Genomic DNA, 22,099 nt, shown 5'->3' with positions numbered 1-22,099 from the left:
CCAACCGCAAACTTACCCCAACCCCAAACTGACCCCAACGCCAACCGCAAACTGACCCCAACCCCAACCCCTAAACTGACCCCAACCGTAAACAGACCCCAACGCCAACCCCAAACTGACCCCAACCCCAAACTGACCCCAACGCCAACCGCAAACTGACCCCAACCCCAAACTGACCCCAACGCCAACCCCTAAACTGACCCCAACCGTAAACAGACCCCAACGCCAACCCCCAAACTGACCCCAACCCCAAACTGACTCCGACCCAACCGCAACCTGACCCCAACGCCAACCCCCAAACTGACCCCAATGCCACCCTGAACTGACCCCAACCCCGAACTGACGGTAATGCCGGTGTGAGAGCAGATTCCAACAAGGGCGGTCATTGGTGCTAGACTAGCCGGGGTCTCACTGCCAACCATGGGGGCTTTCTCAACACAACCGTATGGGGGGTATACAGCGAATGGTGCGATCCACGAAAACACCCAGCAAAAGCGGATCCTGCGGGCGGAAACAAGCAGTCAGTGAGAGGGGTCAGAGGAGGATGTCAGGAATGGCTGACCACCAGCTGACTACAAGGTGCTCCGTGTCCGCAGCACTAATGGCGGACGAGCAGAACAACACTGGAGACAAACGGGCGCAAACATTGTATCACGGTGTGCAGCGTCATGTACAGCACGGTGACAACACCGCATATACGCTGTATACGACACGTCGGCTGATACGCCGGCGGCTCCGCCCCGGATCGGGCGGGCTCTGCTGTCACTTGACGCGGCGGCTGCAGGAAGATGGCAGCGCTCTGCCCTGGGTTTCGGCCGCTCTTTCCCCGCTGACCGCCCCGCTCCAACCGGACACTGCAGCCGCCACCTCCCGCTGCTCCCGAGGCCGCCGCTGCAGTCCGGTCCGAGGCGTGGAGGATCACGGGACAGAGAAGCCGCAGCGGGAAAGGAGGAGACGCGGCGCCCAGCGTTACCATGACAACGGCGGCCTGACAGGACGCGGAGGACGGAGAGCGGCTGACCCGGTACTGCTGCGTGCTGCCGGACCAGGTATATATATATATACACAGTGTTCACACCCCGCGGGGCCCACCGTGTTGTGGAGGCGCAGCCGGGACAGTATATGGCGTGTATGTAGAATATAGTCCACAGTGTGAGGAGAGAAGGGAGAGCAAATGTATTCACCCCCCCCCCCCTCCTTGCATGTATTCTATCCCCCCCCTCCTTGCATGTATTCTATCCCTTCCATGTATTCTATCCCCCCCCCCTTCCATGTATTCTATCCCCCCCCCTTCCATGTATTCTATCCCCCCCCCTTCCATGTATTCTATCCCCCCCCCTTCCATGTATTCTATCCCCCCCCCTTCCATGTATTCTATCCCCCCCCCCTTCCATGTATTCTATCCCCCCCCCTTCCATGTATTCTATCCCCCCCCCCTTCCATGTATTCTATCCCCCCCCTTCCATGTATTCTATCCCCCCCCTTCCATGTATTCTATCCCCCCCCCTTCCATGTATTCTATCCCCCCCCCTTCCATGTATTCTATCCCCCCCCCTTCCATGTATTCTATCCCCCCCCCTTCCATGTATTCTATCCCCCCCCCCTTCCATGTATTCTATCCCCCCCCCCTTCCATGTATTCTATCCCCCCCCTTCCATGTATTCTATCCCCCCCCCCCTTCCATGTATTCTATCCCCCCCTTCCATGTATTCTATCCCCCCCTCCATGTATTCTATCCCCCCCTTCCATGTATTCTATCCCCCCCTTCCATGTATTCTATCCCCCCCTTCCATGTATTCTATCCCCCCCTTCCATGTATTCTATCCCCCCTTCCATGTATTCTATCCCCCCTTCCATGTATTCTATCCCCCCTTCCATGTATTCTATCCCCCCTTCCATGTATTCTATCCCCCCCTTCCATGTATTCTATCCCCCCCTTCCATGTATTCTATCCCCCCCTTCCATGTATTCTATCCCCCCCTTCCATGTATTCTATCCCCCCCTTCCATGTATTCTATCCCCCCCTTCCATGTATTCTATCCCCCCTTCCATGTATTCTATCCCCCCTTCCATGTATTCTATCCCCCCTTCCATGTATTCTATCCCCCCCTTCCATGTATTCTATCCCCCCCTTCCATGTATTCTATCCCCTCCTTGCATGTATTCTATCCCCCCCCTCCTTGCATGTATTCTATCCCCCCCCTCCTTGCATGTATTCTATCCCCCCCCTCCTTGCATGTATTCTATCCCCCCCCCTCCTTGCATGTATTCTATCCCCCCCCCTCCTTGCATGTATTCTACCCCCCCCCCCTCCTTGCATGTATTCTATCCCCCCCCCCTCCTTGCATGTATTCTATCCCCCCCCCCTCCTTGCATGTATTCTATCCCCCCCCCTCCTTGCATGTATTCTATCCCCCCCCTCCTTGCATGTATTCTATCCCCCCCCTCCTTGCATGTATTCTATCCCCCCCCCCTCCTTGCATGTATTCTATCCCCCCCCTCCTTGCATGTATTCTATCCCCCCCCCTCCTTGCATGTATTCTATCCCCCCCCCTCCTTGCATGTATTCTATCCCCCCCTCCCTCCTTGCATGTATTCTATCCCCCCCCTCCCTCCTTGCATGTATTCTATCCCCCCTCCCTCCTTGCATGTATTCTATCCCCCCCCTCCCTCCTTGCATGTATTCTATTCCCCCCCCCTCCCTCCTTGCATGTATTCTATTCCCCCCCCCCTCCCTCCTTGCATGTATTCTATTCCCCCCCCCCTCCCTCCTTGCATGTATTCTATTCCCCCCCCTCCCTCCTTGCATGTATTCTATTCCCCCCCCCCTCCCTCCTTGCATGTATTCTATTTCCCCCCCCTCCCTCCTTGCATGTATTCTATTTCCCCCCCCCTCCCTCCTTGCATGTATTCTATTTCCCCCCCCCTCCCTCCTTGCATGTATTCTATTCCCCCCCCCCTCCCTCCTTGCATGTATTCTATTCCCCCCCCCTCCCTCCTTGCATGTATTCTATTCCCCCCCCCTCCCTCCTTGCATGTATTCTATTCCCCCCCCCCTCCCTCCTTGCATGTATTCTATTCCCCCCCCCTCCCTCCTTGCATGTATTCTATTCCCCCCCCCTCCCTCCTTGCATGTATTCTATTCCCCCCCCCTCCCTCCTTGCATGTATTCTATTCCCCCCCCCTCCCTCCTTGCATGTATTCTATTCCCCCCCCCTCCCTCCTTGCATGTATTCTATTCCCCCCCCCTCCCTCCTTGCATGTATTCTATTCCCCCCCCCCTCCCTCCTTGCATGTATTCTATTCCCCCCCCCCTCCCTCCTTGCATGTATTCTATTCCCCCCCCCTCCCTCCTTGCATGTATTCTATTCCCCCCCCCCTCCCTCCTTGCATGTATTCTATTCCCCCCCCTCCCTCCTTGCATGTATTCTATCCCCCCCCTCCCTCCTTGCATGTATTCTATTCCCCCCCCCTCCCTCCTTGCATGTATTCTATTCCCCCCCCCTCCCTCCTTGCATGTATTCTATTCCCCCCCCCTCCCTCCTTGCATGTATTCTATTCCCCCCCCCCTCCCTCCTTGCATGTATTCTATTCCCCCACCCCTCCCTCCTTGCATGTATTCTATTCCCCCCCCCTCCCTCCTTGCATGTATTCTATCCCCCCCCCCTCGCATGCTTTCTTCTTTTCCTCCCCTACCCCTTTCTTGCATTGTATATAGACACCTATGCAGTCGCATTATCTGTGAGTACCAATGGGGGGCACCGCTGGTCCAGATGGCCACATTAGTGGTAGGCAGTGTTTCGTGGGCGCTGTCATATGTTGTATCAATAGAAGATGCTTCACTGGTCACTAACCAATGTGAGGGCTGCCCTGGATATACCGAGCTGGTGTATTATATCCTCCCCTGACTATACCAGGTGGGATATATTATACAGTATGGTTATCCTCACCATGTCACCTCCGGCCAATTACAGTCTCCGTACCATGCGTATGTGGCGGTGGGGGAGGCTTTGGCTCATCTGTCCCCGAATAGAGGAAGGAAGTGGATCTCAAGTGTTTCTTGTTTCTGCTGACTCCTCCCGCTGCAGATGCTGTCTAGAGTGTAAGCTTTTGTGGTCAGGACTCTCGCTCATCCTCCACCTCTTGTTCCCCGCTCCCCCCCCCCCCCCCCCCCCCCCATCGGTATCTGTTCCATAACGCCTTTCGGTGATGATAGTGCCACATATGTCATGGTACGGATGGTCACGTATGTTGTTGTTGTTCTCCATTGCAGGGTGTAACATATGATAGACTCGGTTCTTTACTATGAAGAACTCCAGGAGTCCTCGACCAGCCACTTCTACTCTAAAAATGAGGTCCCCCACTAACGTGAAGCCTCTGAGAGGATCCTCCAGCCGTAACCCTGATGCCGTGGAAGACGGTGACATCCCAGAGTATGAAACGCAAGAAGGTAGGGAACAGGAACGTGTTCACAGTGCTGGGCGCATATCGAGCACACGGGCATCTCGTATGTGTGTGATGGATACACTGAACAATCACTGCAGTAGGAACGGCCGGTGCTTCACATCTAGTGATCAGTCATTCATGCTTCTCTGGGTAACTTGCAAATAAGGAAGATGGAACAATACCTCTGCAGCGCCACCTATTGGAAGGCAGCATTCCTTCAAATCAATGTTAGACTCTTTAAAGAGTCTCTTTATAAACAGTTTAACATTGATTTGCAGGAATGCTGCCTTCCAATAGGTGGCGCTGCAGAGGTATTGTTCCATCTTCCTTATTTGCATATTACCCAGAGGAGCATGAATGGCCTTCTAAGTCTCCTCACTCTCTCACCTTCTAGATGCTCTCCCTAAGGAGAAAAGATAGCGTTTCTGACCCCTATCACCAGCCTCTAACTAGCCAAGCCAGAAACCTACTACACACTGGTGAGGGGCAAAACCCCCGAAACAGCTGCCTGTGTATAGATTCTTGCTTGGCTTTCAATTCCCAATCATTGTTACAAGGCTTGTATAAAGAGGCTAACATTGATTTGAAGGAATATTGCCGTCCAATAGGTGGCGCTGCAGAGGTATTGTTCCATCTCCCTTATTGGCATCTAGTGATCAGTAACGCGGTACTATGTGATCGCTGTGTCCCGATCTCCTCTCGCATAATGTATTGACCACTCCTCTGTGCAGCGGGAGGCAACATTTGGCATTCATGTATAAATGTGGTGACTTGGCTGACTTAGACTGCGGACATATTGTTGGGGCCTGTAGTTGCGCTGCTGGTATTTCTGAAGCAGTCGCACTTGTTGGCCGTTCCTGAACAGCAATATCAAGAGTGTAACGGGATGGGAAGAACCATGGACAGATGCCCAACAGCGGTAGGCCATGTGTGGCGGATCCTGGAGACAAGATTTGGGCGGTACGTCTGGTATCAGCAACAACGTGCCACAGTGAACCAATCAACCCAACAGCGGGGAAGGTAGGCACAATGCGGCAACTGATAACCCTATAGCGCCTCGCATGGACCCAGGAAAGACATCCTTGCACACATGGTAGCAGGTCGTCTGGCGTGATGCGTCCCACTTCCTGTTGAACCATATGTATGGCTGAATCTACATCTGGCGTCAACCACTTGAAGATGTATCCAGTGCACCATTGGGACTCAACAGGCCGGCGGTCGCAGTGTCAGTCTGGGGGGGTGCTTTCCTGGCATGGCCCAGGACCGTTGGTCATCCTACCACAATCCTTGAATGGTAAACACTACAGGGACCTGTTAGCTGACCATCTGCCCCATATCTTTAGGAAGTCTTTCCCACGACCACAGCGCCATCTTTCACCAGGACTATGCTTTGTATCATTGGGCTCGGATCACTAGTGAGTGGTTGGACTGTAACCCCATTGATATGTTGGAAAGGGCTGTGAGATCTGCTGTCACTTATCCCCAAAATGTGCACCAACTGGCGGAGCTGCTGCAGCAGGTATGGGGCGAGTGGAGTATGGAGGATGTTCGCCACCTTGTGGATTCTGTTCCCCGACATCTGAAAGCTGTGATCACTCAAAAAGATGGCCCGCCCCAATTATTGAGCATGTGTCCCTAATGCAGTGATGGCTCGGTGTATAATCCAACTTGTCAGTACACACACCCCCCCCCCCACCTCCTGTGATTTTTGACTGACAGTCATCTCTTGTCCTCATAATTAGGTGACGAGGCCGGGGTTCGTTATATCACAGAGTCTCTCATCCAGAAATTATCCAAGCAGGAGAACCTGGCATTTGTGATCTCTCTGAACCTTTCCCTCTCGAAGGACGGAGGCAAAAAATTTAAGGTGTGTTTTCTGGTCATGTAGAGCAGTCTTTCCCAACTCCCAGTCCTCATCGACCCTGAGGACTGGAATTGAGAAACCCTGCTGTAGAGGATACGTTTCCGCACACGGCCCCACTACTCGTTCATGACAGGACCGTACGTCTGCTCTATAGTTCATAGAGAACCTGGAGAAATGTGAGCGGCTGGAAGTGCTGAACCTCAGCTACAATCTCATCGAGAAGGTCGAGAAACTGGGGCGGCAGACGAGACTGCGGGAGCTGAACCTGGCGCACAACCGGATCAGGTGAGAACGTATTGCTACAATCACGTCTAGGTAGAGCCAGCCCTAATTCCAAACCCCGACAGGATCAGGTGAGAACATACCGCTATCATCTCTTCCCCTTCGTATAGCCGGCCCTAATCCCCTTGCCCAACAGGATCGGGTGATGACATATTGCTATCATCGCTTCTCCTGGGTAGAGCCAGCCCTAATCCCTGACCCCCAACTGGATCAGGTGAGAGCATACCACTATCATCCCTCCTCTCGGGTACAGCCAGTCCTAATCCCTGACCCCCAACAGGATCAGGTGAGAGCATTCCATTATAATCCCTTCTCCTGATTACGGTCAGCCCTAATCCGGACACCACCATCAGGTACCTCTGTAATTCCTCCTGGATACAGCTGACCCTAACGGGATCAGATCAGAACATACCGCTATAACCCCTGCTCTCGGGTACAGTTGTCCTTGGTCATAACTATCAGCAGGACAGTCCTTCATACTTCCCTTTCGTCTGCCTTTTGTATTGCAGTAAGATTGAAGCTCTGGAGCACATGCAGGGTCTACAGAGACTGAACCTGTCTGCCAATAAGATTGAGCACATTCCTGCCTGGATGGGGAAGAAGATGAAGGCTTTGCGGACCCTGAACCTAAAGCAGAACGTGATCTCATCAGTAAGTAGTGATGTCATGTTTAGCCTTTGCCTGAGTGTTAGTGGACGCCTGCAGGTAACTCCTGCCCCCCTTCTCTTCTGTAGCTGCAGGATGTTTCCCGTCTGAAGCCATTGAAGGATATGACGTCACTCTTGTTGGCTGATAACCCGGTGGCCAATCTCCCCCACTACCGGCTCTACATCATCTTCCACTTGCGCTCCTTGAGCTCTTTGGATGGTCAGGCGATAACAAACCAGGAGAGGGACGAGGCCCACGAGAGGTTTCATCTGGGTGAGTCTGACCGCTGTCAATATTGTCTTTTCGGTAAGATCCACATTGTTTCAAAGGAAAGCGGCGATGCCAGTTCCAGCATCTCCACACTGCACAGCGGGCTGCCGTCTTCCAAAGTCAGTGCCACACCAGTCTACACAGCGCAACCACATATACTTCAATTGAAAGGAGCGGGATTGCTGGACACAACCAGTGAACAAGTGTGGCGCTGTTTTATGGAAGAGCTGCCATGTGTTTCAGAGCGGAGCCAGTATAGCTGGAGGGGCAACCCAGGAGAGACTAGACATGCCAGAAGTCATGGGATAGAAACTAATATCGCGTAGGACCCCCTCTAGCCCAACGGAACACAGCAGCTCCACATGGCATCAATTCCACAAGTGAACAGAAGTAGTCTGGAGGGATGCGGAGCCATGTGGATACACCTTCCTCCCCCCCCCCCCCCCCCCCCTCTCCCCATCTCTGGTATTTGTAGGTGCGGGATCTCGGATGTGAATAGATATATCCGCTTCATCCTATAAATTCTCTATTGGGCTCATGTCAGATGATCATGCAGGCCGCACTATTCATAAGAACTCTCCAGAATGCTGCTTGAACCAGTTCTGGACAACTTGGGTCTCATAGCACCGTGCATTATCCTTCTGGAGTATCTCATCATTGGGGGGGGGGGGGGGGAGTACATGATGTCCAAATGATCACTAAGCAGTAAGATGTACAAGGCATCGGTCGATGATGTATTTAGGCTTAGCAGTGGACCCAACCCATGTCATTAGGACACCCCACACCACTATGGAGCCACCGCCAGCCTGCACAGTGTCTTGTAGACAACTGGGGTCCAAGAGGTCTGCACCTCGCATGAATCCTATCAGCAGCCTGAAACAATTGGTACTGTGACTCATCGGACTGCGTCATGTTTTATCATTCATATATACGTGCGGGGGTCCGCTGCGCCGACCAGCGGGATCTATGCGTGCGGGGGTCCACTGTGCCGACCAGCGGCATCTATGCAGGTCAGTGCAGGTGTGAACGTTCCCAAACCGTCCCCTGACGTAACGCCACTTCATCATCCATATACATATCGCTACCCCAGGACTTTTGGCAGGTCAATGTAGGGTCCCTGAGATCAGTCACCCAGAATCCTCAGGTGCCTATAGGTGTCCCCATTTCTCTGGTTCCTTGGTCGTCTGTGGGAGGCTTTCATCCCATTGTGCCGCATGCTAATAATATGGAGCTCTTACACTTGCAGAGGAGGTGGAGAAGCTGGAGAAGGACTTGGAGAAGAAGATGAAGGAGATCGAGGAACTGCAGAGCCAGAAGGCAAAGGTCCTCGGTGATCTGCAGACCCAGGAGCAGATGAACAAGTCCCTCCAGCAGGAGGCGCAACATCAGAAGAAGACTTACATGGAGCTGGAGCAGGAGATGAACACCAAGAACGAGTTAGTAAGTCATCAGCCACAGCCTTGTGAGACGTCCAGTCCTTGTATGCGGCATCCATGTAGTAAGAAGGCTACAACTAGAGGAGTCCTCCTGTCCGGACATCAGTAACTTCAGCTCTTTCTCGGCCTGTTAATCTTCTCGCTCTCTGCTCCTTCCTTCAGGATTTCCTTTAATCCCCCTAACAGTCACATTAGAATTGGAAAAACCCTCCCGAAAAGGTCACTTGTTATTATAGACTAGGTGATATACCCGCACGTTACACGGCGCTAGAAGCACAGGGATTGGATATTGAAAATGGGGCTTTAAAAAGATTTTATGACGTGGAATATATAAAGTGGGCAACAAAAATGAGCCCAGCGCCACATTGTTATGGAAGCTGTCCAAAAGGAGATCTGTGTTGCCCCTAGCAACCAAACACAGCGCAGCTTTCATTTTATCTCAGCGGTACAAGAAATGAAAGCTGTGATTGGTTGCTTTTGGCAACAAAAATTACAGGGGTAGTCGGTGAGTTTTTGATTTTTTTTTTTTTTTTGATTCAAAGAACAACGCTCAGGCAAAATTTCACTCAAATGGGACCAGAACTGTGGATTTGTATACGACACATTTGTATATAACAGATTTTGCATATATCATATTGAATTTATGTCTCATGTAGATATATTTGACACAGAATTGTCAAATGGAAGAGGTTTTCCAAGCTGTCACAGCCGGGATGCAGTGGGGTCGGAGCGGAAGCCTCTGCTCCAACCCCTGTGTAGTGGCCGACACTTGTAATTGCAGGTGCAGCTCTCATTGAAATCAATAGTTGCTGTGCTTGTAACTGCATCAGTGTTTTTTTTTTTTTTCCGTTTTTTTTTATCCTTATAGGCTGCGTTTTACACTTCTAAAGCTTGAGTCGTTGAGCTAGAAACCGCATACAATTTTAATTTTAACCCATTCCCGATGTGCGCTACACGTATACGGCACACGTCAGTTATCTGTGACTGGAGGGAGCTCAGGAGCCGAGCCCCATCGTACATGGTCCGTGTTGGCCATCTTTGACAGCTGACACTCGCCTGCAGCAGCCACAATCAGAGAGAACTCCCATTGGAGCTGTTAATCCATTAAACGCCCCGATCGGCATTGCGGGGTCTTGAACGTCTCACTGTGATGAGATCGTGGGGGGCAGTCTGTTTGTAATGGCATCCTGGGGCATTCTGAAGGCCCCCAGGGCTGACTTGAATGATTGCTTATCAAGACAAGTCTATTACATGTCTGGAAAGGCTGCCAATCAATGTGCCATGTAATTCAATAGTATGGCATAGCCTTATACTGTATGAACAATGGCAAGCTCACAGAATAAAGTCGTGTGGTTTTTTTTCTTTTCTACACTGTGAACTTTGCTAAAGCACCCCCCCCCCCCCCCAACCTCCAAGATGGCGCAATTCCATTCCTCCCCACTAAGAAAATTTTAAACTTTTTTTTCAGTATATTATATGGTACGTTAAATGGTACTACTAAAAAATACAAAAAGGGCTGGGTTGGTGATTTATGGCATTGGGGAGGATGGTTATAGCATGGGGGCAGAGCTGTCACTTCTTGCCGGACACTGCAGCATTGTCACGGGGTGAGGGGACTCTTCACATTTCCTGTCTGTGGTTACTGAAAGCAGAAGATGCCGGTCACACACGTAATAACCCCACAACAGGTTCCCATTGCTTCTGCAGTCCTCCCCATATTATCCCACAACTACAGTATGCGCTCTGCGGTGCTCACCCAGCTCTGCTCATCCCAATCGCCACAGTGTCAGAACTGCAGCGAAGAGCATTAATAGGGCCACGCGCAGTGGATACAGCCAATATATGGGAAGTTGTACACATGGGGAGCCTGTATCATCTCACTACATGCCAGGGTCCAATGGTAGACAGACTCCTTTCCTACTGTAGGAACACATGACTGCGGAGCAGACTACACAGGGATTGTTTGTAGTCTGTAACCATGGAGACGCATAGCTCTGCATAGCAGCTGCAGATACGTAACTTGTATCTTCCAGTCCTTTCTATTCCGGATGCATTGAAGCGTTGTTTGCAGTAGTGAACATGTAGTAACGGCTCCAAAATCTCCATCTGCTTTCTTGACTCCTTCTCTCTTCCTTGCAGCGTTTTGCCGGCTCCCCGTTTGCAGGTATCGGAGCTCATCTGTCCCTTAGCGGGCTGCATGACGCACGACATGTGATTTGCTCTGAATCTGCATGACTTCATGATCTAAACGTGATATCTCTCCTCCATTAGACTTGCGATATGCTTCCTGGAGGAGGAGGTCTGCATGCGGTGTGTGAGGTACAATATCACTACAGGTCACAGCATGGCTGAAGTGGGGAGTGTACCGTGTACTACTGCAACCCCCAGCATGCTGCAGCCATTGTGATCTGTGGAGTCGGTGTATGTGTGGTGTTACATACTGTGATGTGTGTAATGTGGCGTGACGTGACCGCCCGTTGCCTGTGCTGCTGTCATACTGTTACTCCTTTCGCTCTGCGCTCATTTACGGTCTTGTATTTATAGCTGAAGCAGAAGACGCTGGAGCTGACCCGGGCCTGCCAGAAGCAGTACGAGCTGGAGCAGGAGCTCGCCTTCTACAAGATCGACGCCAAGTTTGAGCCCATGGCATATCTGACCTCTGAGGTGACGGCTCATTTGTCTCTTTATTTATAGGGTTTAACTGATGGGAGTTGTAGTCCTCGCCTCCAGCCGGCTGATAACAGGACATGTCCCAGTAGAGTATGGCAGGAAGCAGATGTGATGTATTTCCCTCTTGCAATGAAGAAACCGCCATTAAAGAGGTATTCCCATCTTGGCAAGTTATCCACAAGATGGGGGGTAACTTACTGAATGGTGGGGTCAAACTACTGGGACCCCCACCAATCCAGAGAATCCTGAAGTTTTGATAACTGCTCACTCATGCACAACACCACACCATGCACTTCAATAGGACCGCCGGAGGTTGCCAAGTTCAAGCACTCGGCAATCTGCGGTACTGCCTCTTGAAGCGACTTATGCGCACGCTCGGCCACCGCTGTAAAACTTCAGGATTGTGCCGTGGGCAGTTTCTTTGGATTGGTGGAGGTCTTAGTGGTCGAATTCCACCGATTGGCCAGTTATCCCCTATTCTGTGGATTGGGGATTACTTGCCAAGATGGAAATACCTCTTTAAATAGACGTCCTTGTCCCCTATTCAGCCATCTTAGCCTAATGATATAGGGATGCAGCTTCTCCCATATGACTACGAGGCTCGCTGTCATTCAGGACTCTAGGAGAGCTGGGTGACAACTCATAGGAATGGTATTTGCAGTTACAGAAGTTGTCACCTAGTGTTTTTTCCTGCCGCAGCAGAGGATAATAAACAGGTTATGACTGCCCATAGCAATCCTTATGGCTGAGCCGTACTACTTCGGGTAATTCAGGATGGGGGTTGTACTCCCACTACTACGTGCTAGCTTCCAATCTTTGCATATGTTCCTCTCATACACAGGAGGTAGACGCTGAGGATGTGCCTGGAGAGAGTCCGTACATTGGTAAAGCCAGGTACAAAAGGAATTTATACGCTCAGGAGAGCTACATCCCCGATCGTGCTCAGCACATGCAAGTCGGGAAGATCAACCTGGATCCCGATGACCAGATCAAAAATCAGCAGATCCGCGCAAGGATTCACACCACCCTCGACGTGGACCTGAACGAGAAGGAGAGAAACATACGAGCAGGTGAGACTACACAGTCTGGGCTGCAGGTGACCATGAGAGGGCGCTGTCTGCTTCATGGTGCAGTGAAGAGGGTTATACTTGTCTGTGCATCAAATAGACCCGGCAGTGCCTCGTGCATCCACATCACCGGTCCAGACTTCTGCAGAGCCGATTTGTGTTGCCTGAAAGTAAAATTCTGAATATATATATATATATATATATATATATATATATATATATATATATATATATATATATAATTTTTTATTTTTTTTTTAGCTGAAGCAAAATTGAGCGACCTGCGGCAGGAAATCGTCCGTTCTGAAGAACAGATAATAAAGGCATCGGAAGAGCTGAGGGAGCTGGAAGACGCGGTCACCCAGAAGAAGGTGAACAGAGCAGCATGGACGCTGATATGTGAATAACAGGAGCTTCTGTTCTGCACTAAGCAACCCCGCAGAAATCAGTAAAGCCCCCCTCAGCAGAGACTCGGTGCAACCTCCTAGTCTACACCACATCACGATTTTGCCTCCCTACACAGACATATGGGATGTGCTGCTTTGCAGGATCACCGCTGTTCGAGGGCAGGATCAGGACCTGGGTGCCCGTCACTGTGCAGGGAGGCAGGGTCAGGACCCGGGTGCCCGTCGCTGTGCGGGGAGGCAGGGTCAGGACCCGGGTGGCCGTCGCTGTGCGGGGAGGCAGGGTCAGGACCCCCGGGTGGCCGTCGCTGTGCGGGGAGGCAGGGTCAGGACCCCCGGGTGGCCGTCGCTGTGCGGGGAGGCAGGGTCAGGACCCCCGGGTGGCCGTCGCTGTGCGGGGAGGCAGGGTCAGGACCCCCGGGTGGCCGTCGCTGTGCGGGGAGGCAGGGTCAGGACCCCCGGGTGGCCGTCGCTGTGCGGGGAGGCAGGGTCAGGACCCCCGGGTGGCCGTCGCTGTGCGGGGAGGCAGGGTCAGGACCCCCGGGTGGCCGTCGCTGTGCGGGGAGGCAGGGTCAGGACCCCCGGGTGGCCGTCGCTGTGCGGGGAGGCAGGGTCAGGACCCCCGGTGCCCGTTGCCAGCTCTAAGACTTCATTCCAAATATTGAGCCACTTTAGAGAGGTTTTCTGAGTTGTATGTTTTTTGTTTTAAGCTGCAGGCAACTGTGATAAACTATTCTATACTGCTGCAGCCAATCACTGCACAACCCTGTGGCCTGGGATCGGCTGCAACAGTTAAGTCTATTTTACTTGGGCCGATTATTGGGCCTGAACGTTCCTCCTAACACTCGTTTGCCTGACTATCTGCATGTGTAAAAGGACCAACAATCGGCTTGCATATTCGTTGATTGATCGTGCATTTTTTTTTTGTGAACATGAAAATATTCACTGATTGTCTGTACATCTCCCCATGTGAGCAGAGATGGACGGCCGATGACCATCATAGCCACCAGTACAGCTCGCCCAAGTCCTGAAGAGCAAGTCTGTCTGACTCTGCAGCGAGGGATGTGTCCCTCCTAGATGGTGACTATTCGCTGTGCAGGAGTCTAGAAGAGATGGGTCTTGTGGGCTCGGGGGCCTTAGTCACATGTCGGGGCTTGGAAAATTCCTGGCAAAAACCACAATATGCAAATGAAGCGTTCTGATCGCTCAGTAGTGTTGGGTTATACATCGCAGGGCGTGGAGTTCATACATCGAACGATCCTACTACACTTCCACAGTCGCTGACTGATCGCTCGCGCTCATGTAGAACATTCCCCAGATTTCCTCACAATCTGATGTTAATGAGTTGTGTTCTTGTTCCGCAGATTTCAGAGGCAGAAAAGGAAAAGCTGCGAGAGCAGCTGAGCAGCCGGATCCAAATCCTGAACCAGCTGCGGGACGAGGCGCAGGAGCTGGAGAGGCAGATGGACGGCCAGCGCCGAGAGATGGACAAGAAGCAGCGGGAGATCGAGCTGCTGCAGCGACACCTCAACTCCCTGAGTCCCCAGGATCCCAGACATGTGAGTGATGCTGGGGTTACAAAAACAAATATTGGGGTGTCTGCGCTCCAGATATGGATAGGAGATATATTAGTAGGGAGACGTAAACCTCAGTGCTGGTGGACTTGTCATAGACAAGACTCCACACCACAGGTCCACTTCAGCCATTAAATGTAGCAGGGTATCCGACCCCAGATATATCAGGGGGATGGCAGATGTCAGGAGAGCAACAGGGGGAGGGCTCCGGGGTGGTTAGCTTCTGTAATAAACAGTAAATGAAAAAACTTTTACCCCCATGCGCCACTAGGAACACTTGGATGTATCACATGAAAATATTAGATACTTCACTGGGGTGAGCTGGAATAAACCATTCCCCCTCCCCCCCCCCCCCCCCCCCCCCCCACACACACACACACACACACACACACTCCAAGTTTGCTTCAAATCTAGATGAAAGTCGTGGCCGCCTTTATGTCTTTCCGCAATGTAACATCAGGTGTCAAACAATGTTGCAACGTGTTTCTCAGCCCTAATCTGTAAGGATATCCTCCATTTACTTCTATAGCTTTGCAGGATCCTCCAGGGGTATGCACGTGAGTTGACGTCAGAGCGCCCGTCCCGAGTACCAGCGTCTGTATCAGATGTATCAGCGCTTACATTGTCCCAAGTCACGTGATTAGGTACACATAGACATCACCTAGGTGGTGCTGAAGCGTCCATCACATGCTTGTGTGCCAAATGCGTTCCAATGGCGGCCATAGTGGACGGGAAAACTGAAAAGCCTGACGGGAAACTGAAAAGCCAAATGACTATCTAGCAGCTGATGTTACATTCTGAACGGATCTATTAAGCAAATTAAAGGCGGCCACGACTTTCATCTATATTTGAAGCAAAGTATGTGCGTGTATGTATAATGGTTTATTCCCGTTTCTTCCCCCCCCCCCCCCAGTAAGGTAAGTGTATCTATTGTATTTTCATGTGATACATCCAGGTGTTCCTAGTAGCACATGGGGAAGGGGGGTAAAAACTTTTTTCCTTTCTCTTAATGCTGGACGTTATAAGACGTCTCCCGAATGCGGTGCGGTTTCTTAGGGTGCAGGATTCACTGTTCCTTCTGTTGTGGGGCTGCTGGTGATTGGGCCTATGAACGCTGGATGCTCCTACAAGAATATGTGGCTCCGTTTCTGACTGTAAAATGACTACATGGCGACAGACCAAATCAGAAAACAAAGTATGGCGCCTGTATAGGCCCAGCATCCTCTCCTTACTGTTGTGTCCTCATAGCCGTATACCTGAACAGGCATATTTATTACCCTTAGCCATTCGGGACCAGATGGATGTAGCCCACATAGAGTCTGCGGACCTGTTATATACAGTGTGCTACTCTTGTCCTTATTGTAGTTTGTACTGACATGTTCCTGTACACGGAACCATCACTGCACTAGGAACACCTACTCAATAACGGGTCGGTCCACCTTTTTGGGATATCGCAGCTTTCAGACGTCGGAGAACAGATTCCACAAGGTGGCGAACATCCTCCATACTCGACCCGCCCCGTGCCCGCTGCAGCCGCTCCGTCAGTTGGGGCACATTTTACGGATAAGTGGGAGCAGATCTCACAGCCCTTTCCAGCAGATCCCAAACATGTTCAATGGGGTCACAGTCTGGAGAGTTTGGGGGCCAAAGCTGTGCAGAGAATTCATTGTCCTGTTCCTCCAACCCCTCCCAAACTTGATGACATGGAGCGTTGTCCTGTACAGATTCCTGCAGCATTCACCATTCAAGGATTGTGGTAGGATGGCCATTGGATTGGTCCTACGCCATGCCAGGAAAACGCTCCCCAGACCATGATGCCACCATCAGCCTGTTTAACCCAAACTGTGCACCCATGGGATACAGCTTCATGCTGTTTGCATCAGATGTGGACCCAACTATATGTATGGTTCAGCAGGGAATGGGGCTTATCACTCCAGACAACCGTCTGCCGTGTGTCTAAGGTCTATTGACGTCTTTCCTGGGCCCATTTGAGGCTACGTTGGCGATTTACGCGGGGTCATCAGGGGCTCCCTTGGGCAACTGCAGATGGCGGTTGAAGCGTTGCCTTGGTTTTGGTGGTAGGATCAACCACACATGGCCTGCCGCTGTGTGATCTTCCGTCGGATGCCTGTCCATGGTTCAACCAGTCTTGGTGCGCTCTTAATACTGCGGTACGGAAACAGTCAACAAGTGCGACTATTTCTGAAATACTGGCATCACAATTCCGGGCACCAACAATCTGTCCGCAGTCACTCAAGTTACCATGTTTACCCATGGCTGCCAAATGTTCCCTTCTGTGGCTCAGAGGCAAGGGTCAGCACATTATCTGGGAGCAGATCGTGACGCGGTACCTCGTTACTGATCACTGGCTGTGCCTAATGCACTGATTATTAAGTGTGTATGTAAATATATTAGATTTCTTTTTGTGCAGGGTATGCCAGTTAATGTTGACAGGATAATAGTGAGGTAGACCTCCTGGTGGGATCGCCCTTTTTGGGGTGTGTACTCTGCTGTCTGATGGAGTTGTTGTTACCATGACCGGCTGTACACAAACGCAGGGTTTTGCGATCTCCTGATAATTCATGGCACATGTGGACAAAATGCCAGGATGACACAAGTGTTTGGAGAAAAGTACCCAGAAAAGTGAACCTAACAGGACAAGTTGTTCTGTACCGTGCCGGAAGCCTTTTCAAGACGGCAACTACTTGGCCGTGCGCTTGTAGAGGCCGCAGTTTTGACTCTCAAAGCAAAATCCCATGTTGAACCTTCGGGCGGCCGCACCACGCTCCGCTTCTCCAAAGTGAATCGGATTCTGAAGATGAACCGTCTTTATACGAACCGTAAATCCCTGCAGTAGCGGCTTTATCCTGGAGATGCGGAGCATTGCGTTATTTACTGTGATTTGGTTGTTATGGAAGCAGAACGGGATCCGGATTTTACAGCCTTTAGTTGATCGGTCCTTTATGAGGAAAACCTCAGCGAAGAAGAATATCTGCAACTTATTCACCATCGTGTCAACGCCTTTATCGAAGAATCGCCCCTCGCGGTATTGTAGGGCGTACTTTCAGCGTGATGGTGCCCCAGAACACCAGCTGCCACCCATTCAGATTGGCTAAATGACTATTTTATGGGCCACATCCTCCCATGACAGGGGGGGGGGGGGGGGGTGAAGCACTGTGACCCGCTTGTTCACCAAATCGCACACCACTTGATTTTTGCTTTGGGGGAAGCTAAATGAGACGGTTTATGCTCCATCTGCGAGTGATCTCGTCACCCTGCGCCAAAGAATAATGCATGAGCGCCAAGGCATCCCTCAGTCACAGCGCTGCGTTGCAGCCGGAGGAGGACGTTTCGAGAACGTGTTGACATAAACTATTTGCTCTTCCTGCACGTAAATCCTCAGTTACAAGCACACTTATATTAGTTTTCACAATAACTTCCATACTTGTAGTTTCCTAGTATTACACATCAGCAATGGGGCGAAACCGCCTCACTGTTTGCCCTGTCACAACATTAACTGGCCAGTAGGGGGCTCCTGTGCTGCAGATTGGCGCACATTGCTGTACAATGATGGTGATTGTAATCAGACTGATGAATCAGTCTTGTACAGTCCATTTGCCTCAGACGACCCCCACGCTGCATCTGGAGCGGCCTCCGTCAATAGCCGTCTTGTGATGACTCTGGAAGTGCTGCGTCCTGTGTGTGATATGAATGCTGGGTCTGTGGAGTCCGGCGATTACTAGATATACGCCCTGCGTATCTGGTGTGCCGATTCGAGCGCCGTGAGCTGCAGACGTCACTCGGACCGGTGACTGTTCATATGCGCTGCGTTCCCATCGTCTCCGGATGTAGTGATGGTATACCGATCGCATCATGTAGGGTTACGGCACGGAGATGACTTGCACCAGTCTTCATAGGTACGTGAGGTAAGGAAGAGAAGTGTGTAACAAGCCTAGTGAGGAGCATCAAAATATCCCGCCACAAGCGCCATTCTTATATATTTACAGTAGTCGGCGCCATTTTCACGTATGCAGAAGTTCATGCCCCTTATGGCATTATTGTAACCCCATCGTTGTATACATGTAATGACTTTCAGACTAATGTAATTAAGATCTCGCTAATGGTTTCTGGATTGCTGTGCCCTGAAATCTTCCATGTGACATTACAGAAATGGCGCACAAGTAGTTTACCCCGAAACCGTAGTGTCACATCTGTCCCTTATGGAACTCTGCTGGGCCTGACCTGATGTTCGCTGCCCAACCCGGACTGTGCAGAAACTGCTCAAACATGGCTGTTGCATCCTCCCCTCCAGAACTGCGCATTGTGTCCACATGATCACGTCGCCTGCTTACTGCCGACTGATCACTGACTACTACACCATGCCATGACTGCGCCGACTGCTGAAGCTCTGTGCACTCCATGCCTCGGTGTATACGTTGGGAAGTCTCCCGCTGCGCAACACACTTCAGTGTGCAAACCGGTGGTACACATCACCGATAGGCTCCCATGTATAGAACTGTACACCGTGCAATATAGACTGACCCGCCAGAAGTCCTGGGATAGCGGTATGTACATGGATGATGAAGTAGCGGTACCTCGGGGGGGACGGTTCGGGAGCATCCACACCTTATAAGCTGTGAGGTTGGAAGAAAACTGTTTAGTACCGGCAGGAAGTAGAGCAAAATGTGATTGTTCCCAGCAAGAGAAACCGAGTCATCTTGTAGATATGAAACCTTTTAATGACCAACAAAAATACATGATGTTATAGCGAGCCAAGGCACAGACATGGTGTGATTAATTTGCACTTAAAACAATACAGAGTAGAGGAATAAATACTTATCGATAAGGGATGTGCAAATTTTATGGTCTCTAAATTGGTGTTGGGGGGGGGGGGTCACCAGGCCAGCGTGTTATCTCTGCACCAGATTTCTCATATTCTGTACTGTTAAATGAAGCTGCTTGAGATGTTGATAACTCTGAGAGTGTCAGACACAGGACCTTTACTGCCCCGGATCAGGTACACAACATCAGACGTGGAACATGTGAATGTCCCCGGGATCTTATAGTCCTGCTGTGTGTTGGGGATCCGTATCCTGTCCGCAGTCCATACATGTCAGCAGGTCTTACAGCTCCTTACATTACAGGGATAAGTTCCTTTTTGTGTGTCAGAGGGCAATGCACTCCTGATTATAAAGTTCCTCAAATTAGGAGGTTGCCTACAACACAGAAGCGGAGGGTCCGGGAATATGGTGGTCAGACGGTCCTCCTTGTGTAGGTATGATGGAGTGTCATTGCAGTCGTCTTTAGTACCTCTAGCTGTGGATTGTAGGTCACTCCTAGAGGTACATGCCGTTTTTTCTTTCTCCTTGTATTGGCGTAGTTGATTCCTGATTAACCTGGTGGCTCTGGTGATTCCTGAGTATCCTGGTGGCTCTGGTGATTTGGTCCTCTATTGGGGTGGGATGGTCGCCCTGATTTAAAAATGTCTTTTTGAGATTGTGTAAATGTTCCTCTGTCTGTTGGGTTGAACAGATCCGATTTGTATCTGATGGCCTGGCTGTAGACGATGGACTTTTTGATGTGTTTTAGGTTGGGAACTGTCCATCTGAGGTATGTGGGCCGATCAATCTGTTTCCGTATGGGGATGTCTGTATTGAGTTGTTTGAAATCTTTATGATGGTGTCCAAAAAGTGGATTTCTGTATACGAGTAGCTTAATGTCAAGTTTATGGAATGAGGTTGAACACTGGCCAGCGGGCTCATGGCAGGGCAACGTGAACTATGTGACTTGGAGGTGTGATAGTGGGTGCCAGAAGGAGGGAGTATTCCATTTATGAAGGTGTGCTGGCATTCAACATTGCTCCATCCACAGTGATCTGTACTGGGATTACACCATAGAAGGCATTACCACCCACCGTGGCCATCGTAGGGGGCGCTGAAAGATTGCGTATAGCCCGGTCAGCGCGGGAGCCCCCTGGGATATTCCAGCAGGATAATGCATCGGGCCCAAGTTGTCCAGAATCGGTTGAAGGGGCATTCTGTGGAGTTGCTATGAGGGGCGGCTGCAGGTTCACCCTATGTGAGCCTAGTAGAGCAATGATGAGATGTAGCGGAAAGGTCCATTCATACCCGAGATCCTACCCCGGAGCTGTAGGGGGTATCCAGACGGCTCCAGCATCCCTCCAGACGACTTCTCTCCACTTGTGGAATCGAGGCCACGTTGAGTTGCTGCACTTCACCGCGCTAGAGGGGTCCTATACAATATTAGTTACCGTCCCGTGACTTTGGGCGCGTCTGTCTCTTTGCAGGCTCTCTATGTCGGTCGGCTCAGTTCACATCACGTTGGGTGTATTACCTGATCTACGCCTCCGCCAGATGCCATTGTTTAGGCAAACATTGGCGCATGTCGCCCGTAGGCTCCCATTGTCGGTGTAGTTGTCTGCGCTTCTCCGTACAGCGACTGGTGGAAGGACTGAGTCAGTGAATAGAGCCCTATGGATATGATTACACTATTATATTATCATCCTGCGGAATCTTGCATCATCCTGTGCGCTCGGCGAGCGCTACGCGCGCAGGGACCAATTAGTGAACCGACCCCGGAGACTTCTTATAAAGCCGCACATTGTAGCCGACTGTTGCAGGGAGGAGAACAATTGAATCCTCTGGCAGAGGAGGGTTGGAGGAGACGCCGGCTGTGATTGGCCGCTGCTGGGGCTTCCTGTGTTGTGATTTCAAAAGCTCTCCGTCCGGAGCAGATCCCCGCACTCAGCTGAAACTTTCATCATGACATGAGGAAGTCAGCGGGTGCGATGCTCTGCAGGCCTGCTGGGAGCTGCAGCGCCGGGCGTTCTGCATCTGACTTGCTGGGACTCTGTTCGCACTTGGCCCTCGTTTCCTGAAGTTGCTGGAAAGGCTTCTGCTGTAGGTGATAAGTTCAGCACTGGGGTGGGGGAGGGGCAGGGTTAAATATACATTATCTCGTGGGGTTTTGCTGAGACTTGCAGTCCCACTATACTCATTAACCTGTTCTCCGCTGTAATGGTTTGCACAGCTGGCACAGGATTGATATCACCTCCTGCGTCCTGTGTGCAGGTAGGTGACTGAGTCCGGGGGAGGAGGCACCTGCTGGGAGAATGTACTTTCTTTTGCTACTAGGTGGCGCCACTTCACTGCGTATTAGAAATGATGTACTTTATGCTTCACTTGCAGTCCCATGTAAAGGCTCAGAAGGTCAGTAAGGAGCAGCAGCTGGAGATGATGGACCGGCAGTACAAGCAGCTGGAGGGCCGGCTGGACGACATGTTGTCTCGTATCGCCAAAGAGACCGAGGAGATTAAAGACCTAGAGCAGCAGCTCACTGAAGGTAAGTGCTCTAAACCCACTGCTCATGGGTCACAGATATGGCGCCGCTGCTCTCTAGTGAAGGGATAGGCTGCATT

The 22,099-nt window shown here is 51.2% G+C and overlaps 1 protein-coding gene across 3 annotated transcripts in view; it reads left to right on the top strand.

Annotated features, from left to right (window-relative positions):
- The first annotated feature begins 781 nt into the window (after window positions 1-781).
- Window positions 782-22,099, top strand: part of CNTRL (centriolin) — a 53,396-nt gene continuing 32,078 nt past the window's right edge. For all 3 annotated transcript variants that reach the window (XM_066580302.1, XM_066580300.1, XM_066580299.1), the window contains exons 1-12: window positions 782-1,049; window positions 4,274-4,450; window positions 6,189-6,313; window positions 6,465-6,595; window positions 7,102-7,243; window positions 7,327-7,513; window positions 8,757-8,950; window positions 11,491-11,610; window positions 12,458-12,686; window positions 12,945-13,054; window positions 14,452-14,646; window positions 21,870-22,023. In XM_066580302.1, coding sequence (XP_066436399.1) covers window positions 4,306-4,450; window positions 6,189-6,313; window positions 6,465-6,595; window positions 7,102-7,243; window positions 7,327-7,513; window positions 8,757-8,950; window positions 11,491-11,610; window positions 12,458-12,686; window positions 12,945-13,054; window positions 14,452-14,646; window positions 21,870-22,023 — 1,732 coding nt within the window. In that variant the 5' untranslated portion in view covers window positions 782-1,049; window positions 4,274-4,305. The remainder of the gene's footprint in view (window positions 1,050-4,273; window positions 4,451-6,188; window positions 6,314-6,464; window positions 6,596-7,101; window positions 7,244-7,326; window positions 7,514-8,756; window positions 8,951-11,490; window positions 11,611-12,457; window positions 12,687-12,944; window positions 13,055-14,451; window positions 14,647-21,869; window positions 22,024-22,099) is intronic.

The sequence above is a fragment of the Eleutherodactylus coqui genome, chromosome 10 (assembly GCF_035609145.1).
Source record: "Eleutherodactylus coqui strain aEleCoq1 chromosome 10, aEleCoq1.hap1, whole genome shotgun sequence".
NCBI classification, from domain to species: Eukaryota; Metazoa; Chordata; class Amphibia; order Anura; family Eleutherodactylidae; genus Eleutherodactylus; species Eleutherodactylus coqui.
The sequence above is the reverse complement of the archived record's forward strand: the minus strand, read 5'-3'. Positions and strand labels throughout refer to the sequence as shown.